This window comes from Gnatocerus cornutus, chromosome 9 (assembly GCF_029298725.1).
Source record: "Gnatocerus cornutus isolate USDA-ARS CGAHR chromosome 9, icGnaCorn1.1, whole genome shotgun sequence".
NCBI lineage: Eukaryota > Metazoa > Arthropoda > Insecta > Coleoptera > Tenebrionidae > Gnatocerus > Gnatocerus cornutus.
The window spans coordinates 14,067,409-14,093,604 of record NC_142241.1 but is presented as its reverse complement, the minus strand read 5'-3'; the positions used below and the strand labels follow the sequence as shown (position 1 = coordinate 14,093,604).

Below are 26,196 nucleotides of genomic sequence, written 5' to 3'. Positions count from 1 at the left end.
GCTCAGACATTCCTCTTTTGTTCCACAACGGATTACAACAAATTATTTTCGCCAACTGCGCAATTATCGCAAGTGAAAATATCTTTCCAGCTTTCCAGCAACAACGCCACGGAAATTGCTTTCTTAAAATGCTTCACTTTGTAGAGGTCACGACATTCCTCTGGGAAATGTTTCTCAATTATTTCATCTAATCTCACCTTTTTTTAGCGAACGAAGTAGCCAGATTGCCTCGTTGTCTTCGGTTATCAGTGCTTTTTGTGGCGAATTTGCTTTCTAAAGACACAATGGTATTTCACTTGACCTAATTAATTTCCCCGGATCGAAAAGGGCGGAAAAAGCGCGTTGTTTTTCCAACGCTCCATATTTGTGATGCAATTTCGTTCGGGACGTGCAACTGCGCTAATTATTCCGGCAATCAAACATTTAACCTCGGTACGAAAATAGAAAATACAAACATTTTCAGGTGTTTTTCTTTGGAAAAATCGCGAAGGTAAAACCTTGAATATGAGACAGTGCGGAGTGTGGCTTACGAGGAAATACAAGAACAATACGCAGCTTGAGTTACAATGCGTCTGCGAAATTAGCGCAAATTTATAAAGAGCTAGTTTTAGAAGGGGGCGAAAAACAAACAAGTTGGATATTATGAAATGACTGCGCGGTTTCAAACTCCGGAAAAGTGTGACAGCTTTATCGCCGTTTATACCAAACTTCCCGTGGTCACTTTTATTATTTCGGTGGGTTATAGCTTCAAAACAGCCATAAAGAAATTCCTATTGAACTCCAGCCAAAATCCGAAAATTAGCAAGTCAAGGGTATCGCCGCGATTCACTTACACGTGCATTAAAACTGCGTTTTTTCCCAGTATTACATTTTCCAAGATATGAACTTACAAATAATCTTCGAAAACTAATCCGAGCGCAAATACAAAACGTGACGCGAATCTTTAAACGCTTGTTAAATTTAAAATCCGTGCACACTTTGAAATTCTTCCAGTTTGTTTCGACTTGAGGCGGCGATAAATTTTCGAAAATATGCCATGCGCAACATTGATTAAATTTTAAACGAGTCGAAAGCAAGAAAGAGATTTGCCAATGGCAGTTTGATCCATATTTAGCGCAGCAAAACAGACAGGCTACTAATTAATTGAAATGAGGGTTTTGACGGAGTCCAACTGTTGCAGCTAATTTTTATCCACTTTGCAGCTATTTGCGGGCCCAACGCACCTGATAACGCGAAATTCGGGGAGGGCGAAAAAAATCGTGGCTCGATAGCAGCTGGAATCCTTACGTCATGTCGGTTCTTTACTCTAGAAATGAATAATAATAATATACGTATTTGACGGTGTCAGATTGTTATCGGATCAGTTAAGAACGAACATGACTGCGGTTTTAATTATTGTGCTTTTTCTTCGTTTTTTCCGCAGTTAATTCTTGTTATGACATTTTATCTCATTCGTTATAACTTGAAGACGTGACAGTAGGTTAAATGTTCCTTTTTATGGCCTGCGATGATTTGGGGCAAAGGAAGATTCCGTGCAATTAGTCACATTGTTCCGAGGATAATGAGCACTGAAAGTAAGTGTCAGTCAAATGTGGCACGTTCCAGAGTAGGTAGAAACGCGCCCCTTGGGACGTGATACCTACTATAACCCTATTTGCAGGATCATGCCGAGAATGCGATCGAGTAGCTACTTTGTCCCATTCAGCCGTTCGACGCAATAATTCCGCCACGGTCCCAAATCTGGTCCCGAACGCACCTGTCACCCTAATAAGCCATTCATCCCGTTTTCGCCCAATTTGTACGTGTCCCGTAGTAAACAGTGATCGATAGTGTGTATGTGTCAGTCCGGGAACTCCGGTCTTTCCTCCGGGATACTCACCAGCGGATCGCGCGTTGGACTTCATCCGAGGCCACTGTGTCTTACACCATACACCGGGTCGTCAGCCCGTTTCTTGTCCCAACGGTAACGACGGTAACGCTAACGGCAACGGAATTGGGAATCCCGCATGCAGCTTTTACGTACGCGTTGGCGCGCGTCGAGACGACTTCGCTCGCCGAAATCTGGGACTGTAATGGCGCTCCGAAGAAGGAGCAAGTTGCGCGCGCTCGACTTTCCCAGGACCCGACATCAAATTATTGATCGCGAAATGGCACACGAAAATACACACGTATTGTAATGAAAATTGCATTCGGAATCCGTCTTGCAGGATAAAAGCACATTTGCCGACACTTTCATAAGGAGGATGTATTGTCCAGATGGGGCAATGTCGTGTGGATCGATACGCCGAGATGGACACACTGCTCCACTTTCAGCCTACGAAAACTCCACGGACGATGGATTTTCATTTAATGATGATGAACAATTTGGACGATTCTTCTCGGAAGACTGGCGCCCAACACGGGTCCGATGTTACCTCATGTTGGGCGACAATTTTCTCGGTAGAGCAGTGAGAAAGACACATTAAGTATGAGGCTTGTTGCGAAACGAAGTGAGCTGATTAAGAAGTTAATTCCGAGATCTTATCAACGAGGTTTACGGCGAGGATTAATTAACACTTGAGGTGCTTCCAGTGGGTTGATTCTGACACAATTTTGACTAATCCATGGACAATAATAATAGATGCAGAATTCAAACAAAACAACTTCGGTGGTCGATAAGTTTGAGTCAAAGCTCGGTTATTTACAGTATTGTTGTCAGGTCGACAATTGAGGTGCTATTTCGTGTAATCAAAATGGACAATTTTGATTGAGTTATTGATACGAAACGCATTACACAGAAAATGTCGGCATTAAAAAAATCAATCCTTTCGGCACGTAACTAATAAAAGTGTGTAAGTCACACGTTCTGCTTTGCGGCAGAAGGTTTCCGAGAATTCCTCTTATCTTTCTCGCGACTCATCTTCGCATGAATAATTAAAAAAAAAAGAATTGTTACTATCCCTTTTGTTGGCACATTCTGAAACGTGTCAAGGAGATAAAAAATGACACCCAATCCTCTTGATGCACAAGACAAGACAAAGATATTGAATTCCAACTTCTTGTGTAATTGATGGGGTGTAAGCAACGAAAAACAAATCCTATTTATAAAGACGTTCGGTTTTTCTCCACGCAACAAGTAATAAATAATTGATTTTTATGAGAAGAATCGTGCGGACCATATTTCATTTTTAAGTCGGTGTTAGTCTCCTTTCATGATTTATGGCGCTCAACAGCTTCGGAGGGCAAGCAAGGGTCAAGCAAAAGCTCATTTTCAAAAGTCAAGGCGCTGAATACGTCCCTGGAACCTATTCATATTTCCAGCGAACATTAGATGAGAATTTTATTTCCGGCGTAACATTTCTGGCCTCGCTTCACAAGGATTTTATTGCTGCCAAACGTGGCTCGGGATCTTCCACTTTCCAATTGCTAACCATTTTGTAAACACTCGCAAGTTAACATGTCAATGTCAAGTCTTGATATTATCGACACACCTCGATAGAAGCTTTTCACTGATGTACATCGTTTATCTAAGCAAATGATAAATGATCCGCTTTATTCGAGAATTTATAAGCGGTTTCGGTTTAAATCACTCCATTTAGTGAACAGATTTGCAAACGTGGAGATTTAACACCGATATTAGCATTAGCACCGAGGGAAAAATAACGATGTTGACCAAACATTCGAAAAACAAACGAAATCAATAAGGCGTCGCTGTTTCTCAGAATTAATCTCGTTAGGAGAGAGCGAACGGATACATTTCGTGTTTTCGCCAATAAGAAGCAGAAGACAAAAGTAATCCGCGTTATTACTTACTCCTCTTAATCGTGTGAATTTTTTTGTGTCCAATCACGCGATTTCTTTTGATAACATCCGTACATTACAAATTCTTTTGTCAGCACGCAGCAAATAAAATCATCTCGTGTCAAACGACGACATTGTGACGCAAACAAACGCAAAAAATCGGATTGATATAGAGATTTATAACTGTAATAAAAGTTCAATATTTTAGGAGGACGAACACGTTCGCTAAAACGTGAGAGCGAGCGAAGCGAGCTCTGAGGGTCGGGCATATAAAACCGCAGTGATATAAAGAGATTTATTTCATAATAACAGTAACATCGATATTTTAGTGAGGTCTAAACTCTTGATGAATCTAAACATCAAAATCTTGAGAAAATTAAGTAATTAGCACAACAACCGATAAATATATTTATTTTTTTTAAATGACTCCATCTAGATCTAGAATACAAAGTCTGATTAGTCATCTTGTGTAAATAATTGGCCGAGTCTTGAAAGAAACCAGACTTAAAATTATTTTCGTTGTCTACATAGAACCGTTATTTACAAAAGAAGACTACAACCTATAAATATTGACTAGCGATCGAGGACAAAATAAACTCGTTAAAGGTACAACGTGCTCGGAAAAGAAATCCCCCAATCAAAGAAGCGTAATAAAGGAATGTTAAAATAATACGGTAATAATACTAGTGTTGTTAAGTTGGTAACGAAACCATCACAGGCGTCTCACCAGACGCCGAGTTATTGTAAAATTTGATTTTAGACGATCACGAAACTGTGCAGTCTTTTTCGAATTACTATAAAGTTAATAACAATGGAACTGTGCATGTAAATTCCGAAATCCGAACCGCTACTCGTCTTCTTGATTTCTAGCGTAATAAAAATTGACCGCCCTACATAGATCGTAGTCGGCGGCTAGAACAACTTGAACTAATTGTTCTCTAGGGGCACTATCACCTATTATATCTCTTAATTGGCTGATGCAATTATCGAGTCTCCCAGCGTCTTGGGCTAATGGAAGGTCCTCGAGTGAACTGCTGTTTGACCGCTGGAACTGCAAATAATAATCGATCACTCAACCGAGACAGTTCAATCGAACTTTGGACGGTTAAAAGTGTCACCGTTTGCTTACATTTTGACAATCGGGGATCTTGTGCCTCTCCGACGTGCTCGAATCGGGACTCGTGGGCAGTAGCTGTTCCATTGTTGTGGATTTGGTCGGGGGCGGTTGCGTCCAAACGCAATCGAATATCTCCGCCTGCAATGCGATCGGCAATTCGAAGAATATCTCGCATTCGGTCAGCTCGTGGTGTTGCGCTATGAAATTCAAGCAGAAATTCTGAAACGAACGAATCGATAAAACGTCACGGAAGAAATGATCGTTTACTTTTAAAATTCGAGCGTTGTATTGATCGGCCATGTTAAAAAAGTACAAGGCAGAGTCCATGTCGATGCTGTGTTGAAGGGCGTACTCACAAGTCTGTTTCAAGGAGTCGACTTCGTATCTGTCGCTTAACAACAAAAGCTCTACCAGTTGCTCGACAGAGAGAGATTCATCTCTAAGACGACCGCTGTAGAGATATTCCAGAAAGATACGGAACAGGAACGGGCTCGTATCGTGGATAATTATTTTCCTGGAAGATGAAACATCATTGTTTGACGATTTCATGGAAGGGATCAAAAGGGCGAAACGATCGTTAAATCTACTCAGAGGTCCGACTATGTTACTGAATTCCCTTCATTTTTTTTTTCAAAGTCATCGCAACCCCCTTCATACTTAATGGCCCATTACCACACCTACGCCCATTGGAAGCTCTCAGCCTTCCGGGAGCTTACGAAGTTTACATAAACTTCCAAGTATTTACCTAAGTTTCGGTGGAGCATTCCAACTTTCCCGGTAAACTTGTGATTGGTTGCAATTATTTGATTTTGTGGCCAGTAAAACACAAAACATCTGCATGTAATTGAATTTCAAATATCCGCATTGTCTTGGATACAAATTTCAGGGTTGATATATTAACGTCGACGGTTTATTCCGTTTATCATGTGGGATTATGACTACCGTGCTCGGGCGAAAGAATGAAAAAACGATATCGTGATATCGATTTACTGTTATTGCCAATTTCATTTGGTTCACTCGACCACCCACTTCAAAAGGGGGTGGCTGGATGAGCTAAGATAACATCTAAAATTGATACCGAAAATTAGAAACGTTGATTGGTCCGTGTGGCAAAAACAAAGAACAAGTAAATACAAGGTGATTCACTTTTGGATTATCACGATCGTACTGTTACGTGAATCACTCTGTATATGAAATTAAGTAGTCACAAAGTGAATTTCCAGAATTGTCGCGCGTGTTTAGTGGATTTTCAAAATTCCACCTGTTCGTTAACACAGGTGTCAATAATGCAATTGCGGTAATTATTTTCACTGTGGACTTTTTCCGGGAAATGTGTTTATTTCCCGCAAATGCGATTATCCCGGGAAGGTAGGTTTAATTTCGAAATCCAATCTTCCCAATAAATGTAAACATGAGTTAACTTAAAATTGTCGCAAACAGGGAATTGGAGAGAATGGTGTGACATTTTACAGCCTACTTGAGACTTTACAATGCGGTCCGAAGTTTGGGCGTTTCGTGGTTAATTAAACAATAATTTAGGCCGTGGGGACGTTTAATTATGGAAGAATTTTCTAACTAGAGCGTAAAAGAGAATGTGCAATTAAAAATTTTGGCCCAAAAGGGATAGTGGCAAAGTCGGTAATACAGGTTTTCGGAATCTCGATAATGCAGCAATCATTGCCTCACGAGTATTGTAATGTGCTATGAGCGCACGTGTGATGTACAACGTTTTATCTGCGACCGCGCACGGCTAAGAAAACGCCAAAATGAGTTGTACAATAAAAAATGAGTGATATAATAATGTAGCTCTATTGTACAAGTAGTTAAATAATGAGTATATTATAGTACAAGCGGATGGAACTCATTAGACAAGTAAAATGAGTTATGTAATTGTTTTTTCACAACATCGTTTTTTAATTCCAAGGCAGATAATGTAGTTTTCAAAACTGTGTTTCTCTGACCGGACCTTTGAGGTAATTTAGTTCCAAAATATGTTATTGTTTTCACATTATGCCGCCGGGCATCAGGTAGGGTTCTAAATTCCAAAATTTGTTTACCCAAGCGGGGCTATGTTTGCTTGGGATGTTTAAATGGGATTAAAGTTTGAAATTGCCTACTAATCTCGCACATTTCGTCCTGAAAGACATCTTCTTGGTTGTTTTAAAGTTTGATTGTTTATTATGACTAATTTACTCGTGGAATTAAAGACAGTGCATGAAACAAATCAAAAAGTAAAACAGGCCGCGATAAAATCGAGTGGAAAATTGACCTTCTCTTTGTGTTTATTTAGTTTTTGCATCAAACGTTGTTTAGTGAGTCGGTTGCAAAAACAAATAAGATTCTAATTTGAATTTTAAACCGATGCAAATTTCGACATTTGTTGTTTACTTTCACTGATAATTCAATTTTTGGAAACTCGAAAAACATGTTATTGAAGGGTGCGTTTGTTTTCTTTCGAACTTGTTTCGTGTTAATAAAAAGACGAACTTACTTGTCGATCGCCTCCCTCATCCCCGACAGCAAAGCCCTCCTAAACCAGTCGCATCTGGCGGCTACAATAACCCGATGCGCTTTAATAACGCACTGTTCCTCAGGAGTATCATTTTCACTTTGTTCTGCACTAACTCCGCTTCCAACAATTTCAAACTCCATATCAGTGTCAGTTGCACTTTTAAACATTTGTAGAGCGAGTTTCGAAAGTACGCTGTTATTGGAAGAGGGTGGAACACACAGAGATTCGACGAGATTCAGCTGGAATGATATTTTCAAACTTTCAATTCCGCAAAGAAAAAACCTCACCTTGTATCCGTGATGGTGTTTCGGCGTCGAGTTGCACGACGTCGGTGACATTTTCTCGTTTGAATGCGACGCCGTCGAACTGGCGTCCAACAGACCCAGCGTTTGTAAAGATTGATTGAAAGCGTCTCTTTGGACTAATTCGCAAAGTTGGACGACAACTTCTTGCAACATGTCCCGATGCGTCACCAGTTTTTGTAAAATTCCGGACTGGAAAAGTGGGTTTGGATTTTTTGATCAAGATGAAATTAACGAACTTACGACTTTGCTAGTTCCGACTTTGAAGCAAAACTTGAACTCTCTCCATTCGAGTTTCTCGTCAAAGGCAGTCGTGACGTCTTCCAGACGTAAAAGAAAAATCGGGAGCTCTTCAATGAGCTGTTCTAAAGTAAAGGCGATCGAGCGAACTTTTTGAGCTGATGACATGTCGTTGAAATTCTCTCTAAAATAAATAGGATAAGTGAGGGTAATTATCACCAATGGAAAATACTTTTGTTGGATTAATAATCCCATTGCGCCCGTCAAGTCATCGTGGAAATTCCCGAGTTTCGTCAATTCCCGTATGTGTAAAACATTCCGCAGCGATTTTCCTAGCATTTCTCCGACTGCGGATTTTGCCCTGCTGCCATCGTTGGGTGAAAGCACTTGAATGATTTGTCGTAAGGCTTTTTCCACTTGAACAATCAAAGTGCAAATCGTATCGAGTATAATTTCGCTCTGGAAATCTTCACTGTAGTAAAAATCAAGACAGAAACTGTGGAAATTACTTCAGGAACTAAGAAAGTTGCGACTTCCAGTCGTTGAGCCGCTGACATCGAACTAAAAGTGTTTTTTAACGCTTGTAGAAATCTTTGTAGTTGCATTAGAAAAACGGGAAGCCTCGATTTCGCGTAGCGAATTATTTCGTGTCTTTCTTCTCTAGATAACTCATTTTTACGTTTTGTAAACAAATCACAGAGTAGAAGCAATTTGACGGCGGCTACAAAAACATTTTCAAATATTATCACAATGGGTGAAGGGCAGTCATACCAACTGCCGCATCCCTGATAGATTGTTTTACCACGAAGCAAAGTTTCGCGGGATTCGACGTTATATTTTCTGAAGACAAATGGTTGCTTTTTATATTAAAATGTTCAATTGTTTGATTCATGCTACCGTGCATATCATTGACTAGTCCAATAATCTCTAAAAAAACATAAATCAAGAAAAAACGACGTTGTTTTTAAGACTTACGTTGTTTTAGAGCCATGTTTTTCAAATATAAATTACTCTTGCTAACGAGCTTACTGAGGCAAGAATACTGAGACACGGCACTCAGAACCTGATGTGCCGTGTCCTCTGTTAAATTCTCTGGTAAACATTCAGAATACAAGAAGTGGAGGATTGTCCCCAGGACATCTTCCTGGAGATTACTGAAGGGGCAAGGATCAACAGACCAATCAATGCCATTGCCTTGTAACTTTAAAATAGAAGAATGGACCTTAAATTGTTTCTTATTTGAAGAAGTAATTGTGATATCTGAGAAATATCCATCCTCCAGAGCTGGCAACAGAGAAAATGGCATGCATCTATATTTTTCTGGAGATTCTTCATAGATTCGTTTGCAGTGAAGCATACACCAACTATCACATGTCATACTGAGATTGTCTCGCGGCTCCATTTGGTCACACTGAAATTCAACACTTGCAATACAAGAAGTTAAAGCTCCTGGACGAGATTACCCTAAATTCTAATACATGGCCGGCATAAGCCCCAAATCGCAAAATGACTCCTGATATTGTAGTACTATATAATTCATACGTTTCGCAACTAAATAAAGGAACCGACTTGAGTTCTTCAGGAACCGTCCAGATGACGTCTCCATTTTCATCTAACCGGAACCGCACTCTAAAATCAAACAGTTAATTGCGATTCTTTTCCAAATTTATTTTCAACCCTTCCAATCCTTGCGTGTCACTGTAGGTTCCATAAATGTAACCACAGACGGTAATCTGCAAATTTTTAATCAAATGTAGAAAATAAATAAATGACAGCTGTCAAAACAAACATGTCAAAATAAACAAGACGTGCTCTTTAATTTACTTTGGCAAGGGAATTCAGAGAGGAGAGTGGCGACAGGAGGTAATTAAAAGCGTGCTTAATCGAAGGAATCATGATTTCCTACCTCCCAAGTTCCGATAAAAGCATGAAGGGCCATACCGATTTGACATTTGTGTCTTTGCATTTACTGACGTGGGGAATTTAGGTTGGGGGAGGACGGTTGGCAGCGCTGCAGCGCCGATCACAGAGCTTGAAAACGTAGAGTTCTCGGGTGCGAAAGAGTTCTATCACTTGTTGTTTTTGTCATGAGGCGCATGAGGAAATATTAAATCTCTTTAAAAAAAACAAAAGAATGTATAAAAACCAATGTATCTCAAAATTTTTCAAAGATCTTTTTTAGATTTTTATGATTTACATACTTTTATTATTCTTGTATTAATTCTCTTTTGATTTTTCTTAAATTATCTTTTGAGTTTTTCTCGGTTCTGGTTCTGGTTAAATTTTCCTAAATTAAATGGTTAAATTTTCCTCGAATTGTCTAGATTTTTTTGAATATTTTTAGATCTTCTTGATTCTCATTAGTATTTTTCAGATTGTCTAAATTTTTGTAAATCGTTTTAACAATCTTTGCCATTTTTTAGATTTTTTTAAATTCTGGTTAGATTATTTAGATTAAAGTCGAGGTTCTTATTAAATAATCACTTTGCTAAGTCATTTCCAAAGTGGAATGTACTTTTAATTTCAAATTACAACCTTCTAGAGCAAAAGAGACCAAGTTTAAGAATTTTGATATAAAATCCACCCTTTCTTCGTAACAAAATGGAGAAACCGGTATAAAACCTATAAAAGAATTTATTCATTGGCTGGCATTACATTTATCAAAGTGTTTTTTATTGCAAAAAACGCAACGAAACAATCAACTCGATCGTAACTTTCTATTCATTGGCTAGAGGTTTAAAACTGTTTATTGGACGAATTTCTAAGCTAATTAAAACTAATTAAAAATTTAAATAGACTCTATTTTGTTGAATGTTGATAACAAAAAACGCTCGAAACGAAAGAAGTAGAACTTTGGTTTTGTCGTGTAACATTTTCATTAGCTTTTGTTGATTGCATAAAATAATTAATATTTACATTTATACAGGGTGTTATGTAAGTAAAACACCAAATCTTAGTTTAGATTTAGATATAGGTAAATCAGGACTTTTGGCTAATTCGACGAGTCTGGCAAATTTCGAATCTAATCCATCGTGCATTACTGACTGCATTACTAAATTTTAAATTTTAGATTTGACAACAAATAAATAGGTAAAAATAAGAATTTCTTGACCTTCGTTAAAAAAACCAAAATGGACAACTTGTGCTGACGATTTATGAAGTTCAAGTCTAAATAACTGTGTCGATTCTCTTCGTTTAAAACTAGTTTCTTATTACCCCTAAAAATATATTTAGAATCCAAAAATAATTTTGTTTGTCACAAGCTAAGTTAGTTTTGACATTTAGGTCATTATTTATAGCTCCGTTGAGAGATGAATCGTGGCACGTATGTGCAGGTTCCTTGCTCTCGACCTCTGGCATTGTTCTAATATTTTCCCAAATTTTTAAACGGGACGATATGGGTATGGATTTAAAGAAAAACTTTTGAGAAATGCAAATATTTTACTGCTTGTAAGTTGTTAACACACTGTTAAAATGAAAAAAGTATTAGAATATTAACTTGGTATAACTTCAAAACACTTGTATCCTGTGATTTTCTCGATCACACACCAGAATATGTCCATTTGGTGTCATGGCCACACCTTCCAATCCTTTGAACTCTCCTTTTCCAATTCCCCAGCATCCGAAAGTCCTCAAGAACGTCCCATCCGGATGGAAAATTTGAATTCTGTTATTGCCCGAGTCAGCGACACAAATGTATCCCTGATCATCGACTGCAACACCTCTTGGAAATTTAAACTGACCGTCTTCTGAGCCTTCAGAGCCAAAAGAGGTTAAAACTTTGCCGTTCACATCGAAAATCTGTATTCTATGGTTGTTGGAGTCTGAAACGACGACTCTGTTGGTGTTTGACACGGCGATGTAATGGGGATGTTCGAGTTGACCTTCTCTGCAACCCATTGAGCCGAATTTACCAACGAAAGTACCATCTGATTGGAAAACCTGCAAAGAAATGCGTAATTTTTGCGGAAATTTTTCGTATTGAAATTTACCTGTACTCTGTGGTTTTCTTTATCACAGACATAGATGAATCCTAACGCGTCTGTTGTTATTCCCCAAGGATAATTAAATCTTCCGTCGGCCGTTCCTTGACTGCCAAAGGACCTCAGGAATCTTCCCGAAGGATCAAACACTTGTATTCTATGGTTGTAGCGATCTGCGATAATGAATTGTCCGATGCGATTGACGGCAACTCCTGCAAGACAGTCAAACTCTCCTTCTCCATTACCATATTGACCAAATTCTTTAAGGAATCTTCCGTTTGCGTCGAAAACTTGCACTCGATGGTTAGAGGAGTCTGCGACAACTATGGAGTTATCGGGACCCACGGCGACGCCGCGGGGCCACGTAAAACATCCGGCTTCGCTCCCCCGACTACCTATTTCGAACAGCTGTTGGCATTTCTGCAGGTACTGACTCCTAGGGGAGGTACCTGCCACTGCCACTGCGATACCTAGAAGAAAAACCCAATTAATCTCAAAACATAAAAGAGTGATGTTCTGGACTATCATAAGAGGTCTCCACATCAGAGACCTCTTGGACTAAGTCCAAGTTGCTGTAGCACCGAAGGAATATCAAGATAACATGAGTGTTATATTGAACCAGTGTGGTGCACGAGGAGGATTTGAAGGTACTAACCGGCCGCTGCCGTAGCTGCTGTAGGAGGGGTAGTGGGGGAGCCTTGCATGTTTTTTTGATCGTCGTCAGAGCTCCCTAATTCTGTCGACGATCTAAGAGGAAGACCCAAAGACAGTCTTCTCGCCGTTGTTGAACTACTTGACGGTGTCGTGGAACTCGAAGACTCCTTATCTTTGCCACTGTTCCTATTTCCGTACTTGTTCTTCAAGTACCTCGCCCATGAGCTTAGAGCCGCCCCATCTTTCTCTGTAGCGTTTGATCGATCCGGCGAGTTATCGCGCGATTTTAACGCGTGCGAAGAACGACTTCTTGCAAGATCATAACCTGATGATGCTGCAGAGCCGTATCCTCGTGACGCCAAATAAGCCGTTGGATTCGACGAGGTTGGAGAGAGCTGTTCTTCGATGTCTTCGTCATCTCCAAATTGCGTGCTACTCTTGCTTCTGGCTAAACGTTGGCGGCGCTCCTTCAGCGCCATGTATCTTGAGCGGCCGCTGGGGTATTTACTATCAGAATCTTCACCGTATCGGTGGTCATCTTCATCGGGTTGAAGGATTGCGGAACTTTTGCTTTTGTTTAAAAAACGGCTGGTGTAACGTGGTGGTTCTTCCTCTTGCGTGGTGGATGTTCTTCGGCCGTACCGTCTAGGAGGGGATTCTTCTTTTCGCGCTCCATATCTTCGTGGAGGTGAATCTTCCTTTGCGCTATATCTAGATCTACCGTAAGTAGACGATTCATCGCGACTACTTCTTCGAGCAGCTTCCGTACTGCTGTCTCTTGCGTGAGCACTACGAGCTAACAGCGGCCCGATGTCAGTTTTCGCCATTTCTTTACTCTCAGGTTTCATCGCTGTGGTGTTATCATCAGATTCTTCTTCAGAATCTGTTTCTTCCTCTGAGCTAGTCTCGGTTTCTTCGTCTTTATTTGCGGGCGCTGGTGGTGTGGTGGTTTTATTGTGAAGAAACCGACTTTGGAATTGTTTTGGCGGCTGTGTTTCTTTAGCCGTCGCGTCTATACTCCCTCTGGAGAGATACTTTTGTTTGACTTCTTCAGTTGTGAAAGGCGCTCCTGTGTTTCGTAGCGCGTTTGAAGAACCCGTTGATGCTTCGGTCGACGTGTTCGAGTCAGAGCTCGCCGAACGCGTCGATTTTGTGTGTCCTGCATCTGAGGTTCTTCTTGCAGGAGTTTTCGTTGCAGTTTTACGTTGGTTTTGTTGTAATGAGGTTACAGATTCTCCTTCGGATTCTTCAGCGCTGGACACGGCCTGGAGAAAACATTGCGTTAGGATCTTGAACACTCATCTTCATGCTTCACACACAAAACAGAGGAAGGAGTGGAGTAGAAACATGCCAATGTGTAATCGAGTTTAATTTGTGGACACATTCACAATGGACGGGAAACAAACAACACTTATTCTAGATTATGCTAAATTGATTTAATCAGGTACTTGAACATGTAGTTACGGCTCATCTAAACTCACCTCGGGAGCCGGAGTTTTTCTTTGAGTAGAGTGCCTTTCGTCTCGTTCAGTCGCTCTAGTTTCTGTTTCTGTAGATGTCGTGGCACCTTTATTCTGTTTTTTAATTTTAGCGATTTCGTCTTCTTCGCTTACTTGTCTGTTTGGCGGTGGAGGAGGTCGTTTTGGTACGACTTTCGGTGGAGCTGGTTGTGGCGGCGGCGCTTCTTTTTCTTTCTTTTTACCGCTCTCATTCTCCTGTAATTTTTTCATGACTCTTGGAGAGTCGGCGAGTCGCGTGATGCCGCTCAGAGGTCCCCGAGCGACATCTTCAGTGTCTAAAACCTTCTCTCTTTCCACCTTTTGTTGCGCCTCTGTGAATCTGACACCTCTTCCGGGTTGTTCAGAGTCAGAGTCATTTTCCTGAGCGTGTCGGCGGAATCTGCTGTACCGTCTGGACGGACGAGACTCTTCGTAATCGTCGCCGTAGTCAGTTGCGCCTCCACGTCCGTATCTATCGGCGTGTTTTTCAGTTTTTGGTCTTTCGCCGAATTTCCGGCCACCTAGCAATGGTTCTTCTTGGTTGTCTCCGTAAGTTCTGTCGTAACCTCGTTCTTCTTGTTGTCTGAATTGAGTTGCTAATCTGTGGTCGCTTTTAGATCTCATTAAACCAGGACCTGGTGGTTGCAGCATTCCTGAGCCTTGACTAAAGTGTTGGTTTGCTAAGTTTAGATCGCCGAATCCGGCTACATGCAAAACGAGCTGATTTGGGTCGTGCGCTAGAACTAAACGAATCTTCCGCGAATAGTCGGTGTTTTCGTATTCAAAATTGCGAATAAAGTCGACCGTCTTCAAGAAAATCTCCTTCGCATCCATGAGCTCGCAGTCGTCCCAAATATCGACGCTTTCATTCATGTGTTTGTCGGCAATGTCGCAGTTGCTTAGGATATTTGAAATTTCTTGTTCTAAGTTGTCCTTGAGATTCGTCAAACTTCTCATTTCCGTCCCTTGATAACGATCGATTTCCCCTCGTAAATATTCCGTGCGATCCTTGAGAGCTTTAGAAAGTCTCCTGTAAATCTCCTCGACTTCTTCACTGACCGACGAGCAATTCGTTTGAATACTCTGCGTGTTTTTTTCGACTAGAGCTAAAGTATCCTGTAATCTATGAATCCCTCTCCTTATCTGATTGTTTATTCTCGAGATTTCCCTTCTCAAAATTTCCATATGAGCCCCCTTGCACTCCTCGCAAATTTTCTTATCACAGTGCGAGCAAAAGCTGCAATACGCTTTTTCCGAGCAGACATTACATCTCTCCATAACTTGGCCACTTGTTGGATCCGGGAGCTCTCCGGTTATTTCGATATGTAGTTCGAGGAATCTTTGGAGGGTGACGTTGGTCGGAAAACCCTGCACCCCCTGATAAGGGATGCGGTGTTCCGCTCTGCATTCCGGACACTTTACCTAAAAAACAACTCGATAAGTGGGCGTACGAACGCCGAGACTTTGCCAACGCGTTAACTTATTTTCAGAATTTAATGGCGGTTTCGGGAATCACTAACCTGTCGACGAACGTAATCGACGAGGCCTTCCAAGCAAGGCTCCATGCAAAAGCTGTGCTGACATGGCAGCAGCTTCGGGTTCCGGTAGCGGTCCAAGCATATGGCGCACGTCAAGAGCTGCTCGAATTGTTCCATCTTTCAGTCTGAAATGCACCACAACGATAAGTCTTTTATTAAGCAAGCAGAGGATTTCCAAAAAGATGAGACGAGCTTTTTAGTTCGTTTTTGTGTAGAAAAGGGGTGTTGCAGCGCGTCAACACAAATGAATTTATTCTAGTCACTTTTATGTTTAGTTCTTGTTGTCTGGTGTAATGGAAACAAAGAAAAACTAGCGCGGGTCGAGGGAAAATAAGAAGAAAAACAAAACGGGGAAAACAAAGAGAAGCGTGGCCAAGGCCGGATGTTATTCATGCTGTAAAAATAATTTCACTCGAAACTTTCCAGATGTGGAGGTTAAAAAAAGAACAAAGACAATAAGAAGGTGTAAAAATAAGAAGAGAAAATCGTTGAACTGCGAATACGAAATTTTGAGTTTAAAATTAGACGAGTTCCGGGTTGGTTCAGGTGTGAAAACCTCCGAATTGAAAAAGACATCAACAGGGTGGTTCAAACGAAGAAAAAAGGTAATGACGCCTATAAACCGTCATTTCTTTAATTCTGGCCCATTAGGAATCTGGAAAAGCTGCTAGCGTAAGTGGTATGGATGATCACGACCGTTTGAGTACAGCAAATGCCTTGGGGTTAATGAATCGAGCCTGTTTTTCAGCATTCTGGAAACGATGTTTTCAACGTGCACAGTTTGGCAAAGGTCCACCTTTCAGAGCTGAAAATCGTGTACATGGAACTGTTAAATCCCTGAATATAGAGACACAAGGCGCACTTTAAATAACCGTGATGTGGCCGTGTGTTAGTGCGTGTGTGAGAGTTGCGTGCCCTCTCATTGGGTGGAGATCCACACTCTGGAATTCTCGACGAGCGTCCCGACGCTCTCTAATACTCATTCTCCCCATACTGACGTCAATATTTAAAATTAGAAGCCGCAATGAGAGATTCGTTATTACTTGCAAATTTTAACGCACCTCTCGCTAGAGCTTCGTACAATTTCCCTTAATTTGAGAGAGGAAATTGCGCTAAATGCCTAATTTTTATTTAACACTCTGTTATTAAGTCCCAGTCATTAATTCTTAGGCTTTGAGGTGGCACACAAATTGTTAGAAAACAAACAAAGCAAATTAACCAAAGTGAGAAAGCGTAAAAAGCAGCGTCGTTGAGCGTCGCTCACTTCTTCACCTTATTATCATTAACGATTTCCTAAGATCACAGATACACAAGCATCACACTTTTCCGAATTTTCTTTTGGAGTTTTTCGCGTGTTAACTGCTCCGACCACTGACCGGGTGTGTGCAAGAATACTCGATTGAAGGACTATAGCTTATTTTAGCTGTACGATGTACACCGTATGATCTAGTTTCCCGAATTGAACACCGAACTCCGATGCGTTTTAATGAGTTCTTTAGTTGGCACCAAAACGTGTAGGATTTTCGCGTGGGCTCCATGATTTTCGTGATGAAAAATAAAACACCGTGACGTAGAAAATTATTAAGATTTCTTTGTCGGTCCGAAATAGGCGAGACGGCTCTGATAAAGTTATTTCGAGTACATCATTTCCTTATCATTCATGCCAAGTGTTTTCGCGGTTCATTACTGATGTCGCGGTTTCACTGTCGATCCCTTTAAGGGCGCTTTTATGTCTCCGTTTGCAGTATAAAGGAAACTTCCTGTTTCTCGAGGATTTTTCCCTCTTATCGTAAAAAAGAGAGAAAAGCCGCACCAAGGGAAAATATGCTCTGTTAATCTCATTAAAGCCTCAACGCCATAAACAGTACTCACTTTGCAATTTAAATTTTCTGCTCTTGATTCAATATCTATGAATAGATTGAAACTCGGGTGCTTAATTCGACACAAAACAGAAAGATTCGATTCGCAACAAGCCAAATTGATAATCAGTTTATATAAGTTATAAGCTGCTGCGCCTTGGCCCGATTAAAGCGGCCAAATTAACAAGGTTTAAAAATAAAAATATATTATATTGATTTTAGGCGAACTTGCGTCTCGAAAATTCGGTTGCAGCGTGACTAATTTATGCACTTGCTCATAAAATTCCCACGTGCTATTTAAATAAAGAATAATAGACTTTACGTCGTTTTGGATGAAAGTCAAGATTTTTAAATACGATTGTTTGTTATTAGACGGGGATTTTCATTAGCTTGCGTTTGCGAAATTTACATTTCGAAACTTCCGGAGTCTTTCAACTTGTAAATCTTTAAAAAAGCTCATTGGTTGGGTAGGCAACCAACAATACCCACGTGGTGACAAAATCTGTGATTCAAATTGGCGTGGAACTGACACACGTCCATTACTCATCCCAATCACAAATTTTGCCAAAAAAAAAATAGACTGTAGAAATGGCTTTCTGATTTTAAATCTGAAGTTTGTTTTGCTTCAACAGCTCCGGATTAAGACATTTTTTAGGTCCTACTGTACTTTTTTTTTACTTTTTGTAAAGTTTTGGAATTGCTCGACGGGTTTGCAAATTTGGCACTTTGGTGCCGTGAATAAAAGGAAAAATTTAACAAATTTACAGGATTTTGAAGAAATTGGAAAAAAAATTAAGTTTCGATTTGAATACAAAAAATTACAAAATTTAACACAATTGTTTTAAAATTTTCTAATTTAGCGAAATTAATAAACGGACTCAAAATATTCGACTTACCAAATTTCATTGTTGTACCACCACAGATAACAAAATTACAGGGCTTGAAAGACAATTTTGGGGATTTTTTTAGACTTAAAAACAAAAATTTCTAAAACTTGACCCGCTTGGTCTAAAATTGTGAAATTTGGTGAAATTGATTAAAAGACTCGAAAAAGTAACCCCTCTAAATCACATTGGTATGGCAATGCAAATAACAAAATTACAGCATTTTGAAGACATTAGAACAATTTTTGATTTGACAAAAAATTACAAAATTTGACACGGTTGTTCTAAAATTTTTTAATTTGGCAAAGTCAATAAACGGACTCAAATTAGTCGACTCACCAAATTTCATAGTTGTAGCACCACAGATAAATGAATTATAGAACTTGAAAAACAATTATGACGATTTTTTGAATCTTGAAAAATTTGAAAATCTTCCAAAATTTGACTCACTTGCTCTAAAATTGTACAGGGTACGGCAACACTTGTGTCCACCCCCAAAATCGTCTTTAATTTTAAAGATAAAATTTTAGAAATTTGCATACGCTCACAGTGGACAAAGCTTTAGAAGCTGACGCAAAAATGTGTTTTTTATCACTGATAGTCGCGACGCCTTAGAAATGTAATTTTTAGTTAATTGTAAGGGTTTGTGATATCAACCCCTAATTTATTTTTTTTTCAATATAAATGTGTTAAAAATATCTCAGGTGTCATTTTAGATTCAATGCAAATTGTCTTCAAAATTTGAGAAAAAAATGCTGTTTTATCAAGTTAGTTTCTAATTTCATTACGTCAAAATTGGGAACTACGTTTACACCCATCTGTCAACATCTTGTGTCACAAATGACATCTATCCTTTGGTTCGTTTTTGATTGTAACAAAAGTTTTTTTTGGTGAAATTGTCGCTTTGTCGAGGTTAATTAACCATTTCTGGTGTCCATAAAGTGCAACTTGTCCGTGTTAATCAAAATTAACCTTTATAAGAGAGAATGAAGTGACTTGTGAAAGTTTGGTGTAAACGTAGTTTGCCACTGCGCTGTCATAATTTTGAAAACTAACTTGATAAAACAGCGTTTGTTTCGCAAATTTTAAACAGAATTTGCATTAGATTTAAAATAAAAACTCAGATATTTGTATCACAGTTATGTTGAAAAAAAAATTGATTTTGCGAATATTTCCGCAAAAACTCAAAAATCGCTAAAAATTATACTTTTTAGGCGTCGCGACGCCAACCGAACCGTCATAAAAAACAAATGTTTGCGTCAGCTTTTAGAGCTTTGTCAACTATGAGCGTATGCAAATTTCTAAAATTTTATCTTTAAAACTAAAGACTATTTTAGGGGTGGGCACAAGTGTTACCGGACTCTGTATAATTTGGTACAATGAATAAAAAGAATCAAAATAGTAACCTATCCTAATTATAATTTTATGGCACTATAAATAAAAAAATTACAGCGTTTTGAAGACATTGACATTGACAAAAATCCCTTTTTTTGTGGTAGTAACTGATGAAGATACTTTATCAATTTCATCTAGACGAAAAAATTATGTAAAGTGATAAGAAATCGTCTTGAAAAGTCAAAAAAACTTGACCAACCACTTTTTAACAGTTGCTGCTTAATTTTTGTTGGTGATCGTCCATCCTGAGCAGTGAAATCAATAATTATAAACGCAAGATTTATAGAAAAAACTAAATAACGTGTGTTTGAAAATGAACTTAATATCTTTAAGCCCTGTCGTGACGGAGCAAAACAGACTTCGGATTCAGAAACAGGAGTCAATTCAACTTTAGACTACTATAATGAACTAACAAAATTCTGCACTTATGTAGAAAATATCGAGTTAGTTTTTACCACTTGTTTGCGTTAATGGTCGGCCGCCAGATGTTCGTTTGGGTCGTTATAATGCAGCCGGGTGCCAAATAGTTTTTAGAAAAAAGACTGTTCTCTGTAGTTTCCCAACAAAAGAACGAGCCGGTAATTAGCACGAATTACGCTCGGAGATTACCGTCTAATAGTCTGGTACGGCCGCAGCTTTTTTGGGGTTTTCAGAAAAAGTTCTTACACCTCATGAGCCGTTTCTTCAACTCCATTTAATTATAAGTTTTCTAGCGCAGGTTGAAACATGAAAATTTGTGGATTGTGGCTCTAGAAAGCGGAAACTGTAATTTCAAATTTCAGATTAAACACGGACGAGTGAGCCAGTGGCCACTAATCTTGTCGCGTTGTTATGTCTGGACCGTAACGTGCGTCCGGGGGTTTCTTAATTCCATTAACTCTAAATAGATTAAAGTTTCAGCTGAAAAATTCCCCAACAAAGATAAACTAGTGAAATGAACGAGGGCTGCATAATTCGCTTGAAAAATAAACTATACGACCCTTGACGCGGAGTCGTAACTCTCAAAACACGCCGTGTATCCGTTACAAAGCACAAGATATTTGATTTTATTAAAATAATGTCGTCGTTGCCGCGGGATAATAACGCCCGAACTGGAAGTCTTTTGTCTGAGATGACTTAGCACAGTTTAAACGGTCGCATTTTCCGGCGCCCTATTTTTATTTTTCGTTGTTGTAGGACAATGAACGTCGAAATTAATCCTTGACGTTTAATATCTTGGATTTCGTGGTGCATAATATTTCGACTCATTCTCTGTGTATCAAGAAATGGCGGGACTTATCTAGGGCATGAACGAAATCCGGTGGATTTGCGGCTTTGTGCAATTGTTGGGGGTCTATTTCAGGAGAGCATCCTCGGTCAGGTAACGAGAAGTGAAAATAGGCGCGCGAGGACGAAATCCGGGGTCGAACCCATTATCCTGCTTGTGTAGAAATATCTGTTTACTTTGATATTTTTTGCAGTTTGCATGTTTTGACGGGCGAAAATCGCCCCCGACGCTCCGGCCAGATATTGCAGTTACATTTGGTTTTAATAGTGTTTTATTTATCGCCCGTAATTTCCCATTGCGCCACTTGCAGCGCAATTTTTTTGCTCCCTCCGGCGGCGTTCCTCCAACTGGAAATTCAAATGCAAATGTCTTCAGCATGTATAGTTTTTTGTCTGTTATTCTGTAACAAAACAAGATCTAATCCACTTTCCACAGCCTTGGGGCGTCAATTAGCACCTAGGGGTGAGTCTTTTCCCAGTCGACCGGTATAAATTCCCTTTTCAGCCGGCAGATGGCTCCACTTGACAAGTGGTCGGATCGCTGAAACCTGAACGCGTATTTCAGGCCAGCGCGAGGATAATTATAGCGCAGGGGTCAGAAACGGACATCACTCTTGGCTTGCTTTCTATTCACGCTCTCTGAATTCATTTGACGCTATTTGTTACATTTTTTTCTTCGGATGAAAACGTGCGATGGCGCTTGGGATTGGATTTCAGTAAATTAACGTTAGAAGAAAAATCGCGCCGCTGAAAGATTGCCTTCTTCGGTCCCAGAGTTCGAATCCCAGCGGGCTTTTAACTAAATTTTTACGAAATTCTTCAGCCAGATCTCTGTTGATTTTTCGCTCGAATCCGTTTTGCATTGCTTCGTTGCGAGAATAAAAAAAACCACTGCCATTTTAACAGTTCTGTGTCGATGTAAAAAACAAAATAAAATGAATATCGCACTTCAGTGTTAGTTTTTCGAGCACGACGAATATGGCAGCGCAAAAACCTGTGCTTCATGTTTAAAACATGAAAAATAAATTGTGCTTTTATTCAGAAAAATTCAATGACGTTTATTTCACTTAGCCGTTCTGTGGTTTTTCATTGTTGTGGCGATTTCTTGTGTGCTTACTTCCAGCTAAACTTTGTTTGGCTGTAAGTAAATTGTTAAAGTTGGGGAAAACTCATTTAATTTTTTTCTTCTTTAGTTTTAATAAAACTTCGTTATGGGTGCATTGTTGGAACGAGATATTTGTATATTTAGAAAGGAAAATTTCATTTCATTGTGTAGGTAAATTGTGGTGTTTTTAAGTGGCGTTGTAGTTTATTGTGTTTTATAAGGTTAAATTATCGTCCTTTATTTGAATGAATGGCCGCATTTTTCTTGGTTATAGTTCCATCAATTTTACAAGGAGCATTTTTTCTTTAATTTTACCTAATTTCGTGTTCAGGTTCGAGCTCATATCGCGGATTTTTAAGTTTTAAAGAAGTTCGCTTCGTTGGGATCCAACATTCTTATTCTCAAGTTTCTAGATTTTGAATTATAAATCTTCCGGCTGCGGGTTCTCAAGTTTCTGTATTTTCGTTTCTACATTTGTTGATAATGCTCCAGAATCTGACGCACAAATTTGTGTTTTATCACTGATAGTGTGGCGTCGCGACGCCTAGCAATTGTAATTTTTGCAATAGCTCACTCAAATTTATTTCAATACAGCTAAGTTATAAATATCTCTGTTGTTATTTTAAATTTTGTGCAAATTGTGTTAAAAATTTGCGGAATTTGACAGTTGGAAACTACGTTTTCACCAAACTTCTGTCAAAATGTCATCTATCTTTCACTTCAGATTGCAACAAAAGTTTTACCTGATGTTGCTTTTTTGGTGTTGATTAACAGTTTTTGGTGTCCAAAACATGAAACACGGCCAACTTTATCAAAGTTAGCTTCATAAGAATGAGTTGAGTGAGTTGTGATAATTTGGTGTAAACGTAGTGACAGGTTTGATAAAATTGCGTTTTTCCTCAAATTTTAAACAGAATTTGCAAAAACTTCTCTCTGTCAATGAGCTAAAAATTCTATTTTTAGAAATTTTTATTTTGCAAACGAACTAAAAATTCTAATTTTCTATAATAAAAATTTGTAATTCTGATAGTTTTCACGCTGCGGCAATGAGATTTGGGTATTTTACTAGTTTGAACACGTTTATCACCTTCGCCAAATGAGAAAATTTTAGACCAGAGGGGACAGTTATTAGAAATTTTTATTTTGCAAACGAGCTAAAAATTCTATTTTTTTTTAATAAAAATTTGTAATTCTGATAGTTTTCACGCTGCGGCAATGAAATTTGGGAATTTTACTAGTTTGAACACGTTTATCACCTTCGATAAATGAGAAAATTTTAGACCAGAGGAGACAGTTATTAGAAATTTTTATTTTGCAAACGAGCTAAAAATTCAATTTTTTTTAATAAAAATTTGTAATTCTGGTAATTTTCACGCCGTGGCAATAAAATTTGTGGATTTTACTAGTTTGAACACGTTTATCACCTTCGATAAATGAGAAAATTTTAGACCAAAGGAGAAAGTTTTTAGAAATTTTTATTTTGCAAACGAGCTAAAAATTCAATTTTTTTTTAATAAAAATTTGTAATTCTGATAGTTTTCACGCTGCGGCAATGAAATTTGGGTATTTTACTAGTTTGAACACGTTTATCACCTTCGCCAAATGAGAAAATTTTAGACCAGAGGAGACAGTTTTTAGAAAATTTTGTTTTGCAAACGAGCTAAAAATTCTATTTTTTTTATGAATAAAAATTTGTAATTCTGATAGTTTTCACGCTGCGGCAATGAAATTTGGGTATTTTACTAGTTTGAACACGTTTATCACCTTCGCCAAATGAGAAAATTTTAGACCAGAGGAGACAGTTTTTAGAAATTTTTATTTTGCAAACGAGCTAAAAATTCAATTTTTTTTTAATAAAAATTTGTAATTCTGATAGTTTTCACGCTGCGGCAATGAAATTTGGGTATTTTACTGGTTTGAACACGTTTATCACCTTCGCCAAATGAGAAAATTTTAGACCAGAGGAGACAGTTTTTAGAAAATTTTGTTTTGCAAACGAGCTAAAAATTCTATTTTTTTTATGAATAAAAATTTGTAATTCTGGTAATTTTCACGCTATGGTAATGAAATTTGGGTATTTTACTAGTTTGAACACGTTTATCACCTCCGCCAAATTAGAAAATCGAAGACTAGAGGAAACAGTTTTTAGAAATTTTTAATACAGTTATGTTGAAAGTAATTTAAATTCCCAATTATTTTCGCTAAACCTTGAGTATTGCTAAAAATTAACTTTGAGACGTCGCGACGCCCTACTTTTGGTAATAAAAACAATTTTTTTTCGCTAGATCCTACAGTTTCATCAATCGTAAGCGTTTGCAAACATTAAAATTTTTTTCTATAAAATTAAAGACGATGACCACAGGTGTATCTTGTAAATTTCTCAAGTTCTTCTCCTTAAGATTTTGGGTGTTATAACGATACTCTCAAGTTTCGGTTTAGTGGAGAGCAATTCGAGCAACATTTTCGAATTTGTCAATGCTAAGCATTTATTTTTATAAAACGTAGACTAGACTGGTACATTTTTGCAAAAATATGGGACCTCTGTCAAAAATCAGCTGTTCTGAATTTTTTCAGAGAATTTATTGGGAGCTCCAGACAAGGTCCCGATATTCGAAGCTTTTGGCTCACTTTGTCAATGCCAACAATTTAGAGTAAGTTTAGAAGACTTTTCAAGGTTTAGGTTATCACTTTTAGATCCAATCAGTTGAGAGAGAAACCTAACTTTAATAATTATTCAAAATCTCAGCAATTTTAATCAAAATTCTCTTACTTTATTGACATTTTTTTGTGTAATATCTATTAATATTTTACTCGAATTGGCGTAACTTCAAGTCACGTAAAAAATGTGGAAACAGGTGTATATTAACAAGATAAAACAACAAAGGAAAACGAACCATGATCGACAACGAAGTGTGCACAAAATGAGAAAATTTTAATTTTAACCTCTACGTAAAAGCAACGCTTTTATAATTTGCGTTTTAGATCAAACTAATGTCTGCTATTATTTTATGAATGAACACATCTTGGCGCCAAATTCAAGTCTAGTTTGTTTAAACATCCTATTCACTAATCCACTAAGCATGTAAATAGTTGTTTGGGATTAAAAGTTCTGGCAACTGTAGCAGCGAGTTAAAATCATTACAGTCCGTTGAAAGATGAAGATTCACCTGTTAGCTCAAAGCTGTGATTAGTACGTGGAAAATTCATGTCATATCTTACCCTTTCTTTGTTTGGGATTTTCAACCAGTTCATCCGAGGCCCCTTAGGGCCTTAACTGTTAACTCGGCCCCTTTATGATAGTTTGGGAAACCCTGAAATGCAGTATGAATAATTAAAAACAATTATAGTAAAATCCACGCGGGTTGTTCTGTGGATTTTATAGAAAAAATCGTTATTAGGTGGATGAACCGTTTGTCCGAGACAGTTGGGAATTATTCTTTTAATCGCGAGATAAATCTGTATTTTTTAATACGGGAAATTCTTGGCACAGTTTCAGCAGGAAAGTATATTTAATGACAGGCGTTTATATAACGTTAATTTTCTGTTAATAACACGAGTTTCCAGGATTTGAAGGGATGAACCCTGGAGGGTATAAAAACAGTTTTAGGGGATTTTATGGGTATTTAAATTTCGATCATGATAACGTAATTATAGTGTCTTTGGAGATTGAGTATAGAACGAGTGCTTTTTTATTGGAGATTGGATGATGGTCGTGAAAACGAAAAAAGCTTCGGCTATAAAAATTGGTTTAATTCCAGTGACTGTTTCAGGCTTAAAAAGTCAAGCCCAGTTACTGAAATTGCAGTTTTCATTGCATAACTCACACTGAACTCCACTGAATATCGAAAGAATCACTTATGGCAAGTATGGTGATGGTTTTGGTTCCTTTCTGTTGCACTTGTTGTAGCCGTTGGCAAATGCCGGCAAGCACTAGATGGACTGCAGGTGATTTCGCAGCGAGACGCTCTTACGATTTCTCTGCCAACTCCACTCTAAGCTTGTCTAAATAGATTCGGGATGACTTTAGGATAAAAATGCACAACGTGTATATTTGTCTCGACG

At 38.5% G+C, this 26,196-nt stretch overlaps 3 protein-coding genes across 8 annotated transcripts in view; all 3 read right to left on the bottom strand.

Moving 5' to 3' along the window:
- LOC148169050 (regulator of G protein signaling 7) overlaps positions 1 to 2,088 on the bottom strand; it is a 33,304-nt gene extending 31,216 nt beyond the window's left edge. For all 4 annotated transcript variants that reach the window (XM_088044979.1, XM_088044980.1, XM_088044982.1 and 1 more), the window contains exon 1: positions 1,880 to 2,088. The gene's annotated coding sequence lies outside the window, so the exon portion shown is untranslated. The remainder of the gene's footprint in view (positions 1 to 1,879) is intronic.
- Positions 2,089 to 4,061: 1,973 nt separating this feature from the next.
- Positions 4,062 to 9,932, bottom strand: LOC148169049 (uncharacterized). Of its 2 annotated transcripts, XM_088046273.1 has the most exons (13): positions 9,858 to 9,932; positions 9,629 to 9,684; positions 9,415 to 9,580; positions 8,927 to 9,362; positions 8,723 to 8,878; positions 8,461 to 8,672; positions 8,184 to 8,410; positions 7,955 to 8,135; positions 7,697 to 7,903; positions 7,389 to 7,648; positions 5,165 to 5,411; positions 4,910 to 5,116; positions 4,062 to 4,831 (listed from the first exon to the last, which is right to left on the bottom strand). In XM_088046273.1, exons 1-13 carry the CDS (start codon positions 9,915 to 9,917, stop codon positions 4,628 to 4,630), a joined length of 2,619 nt encoding a protein of 872 aa, XP_087902399.1. In that variant the 5' UTR covers positions 9,918 to 9,932; the 3' UTR covers positions 4,062 to 4,627. The 2 variants fall into 2 exon arrangements, with proteins under 2 accessions (XP_087902399.1, XP_087902398.1); XM_088046272.1 differs by having other exon boundaries at positions 7,389 to 7,903.
- A 1,440-nt stretch (positions 9,933 to 11,372) lies between these two features.
- Positions 11,373 to 25,445, bottom strand: tn (tripartite motif containing protein thin). Of its 2 annotated transcripts, none has more exons than XM_088046695.1 (6): positions 25,354 to 25,445; positions 15,608 to 15,750; positions 14,070 to 15,509; positions 12,590 to 13,853; positions 11,944 to 12,404; positions 11,373 to 11,893 (listed from the first exon to the last, which is right to left on the bottom strand). In XM_088046695.1, exons 2-6 carry the CDS (start codon positions 15,740 to 15,742, stop codon positions 11,462 to 11,464), a joined length of 3,732 nt encoding a protein of 1,243 aa, XP_087902821.1. In that variant the 5' UTR covers positions 15,743 to 15,750; positions 25,354 to 25,445; the 3' UTR covers positions 11,373 to 11,461. The 2 variants fall into 2 exon arrangements, with proteins under 2 accessions (XP_087902821.1, XP_087902822.1); XM_088046696.1 differs by lacking the exon at positions 25,354 to 25,445 and adding an exon at positions 16,898 to 17,005.
- Positions 25,446 to 26,196: the final 751 nt, after the last annotated feature.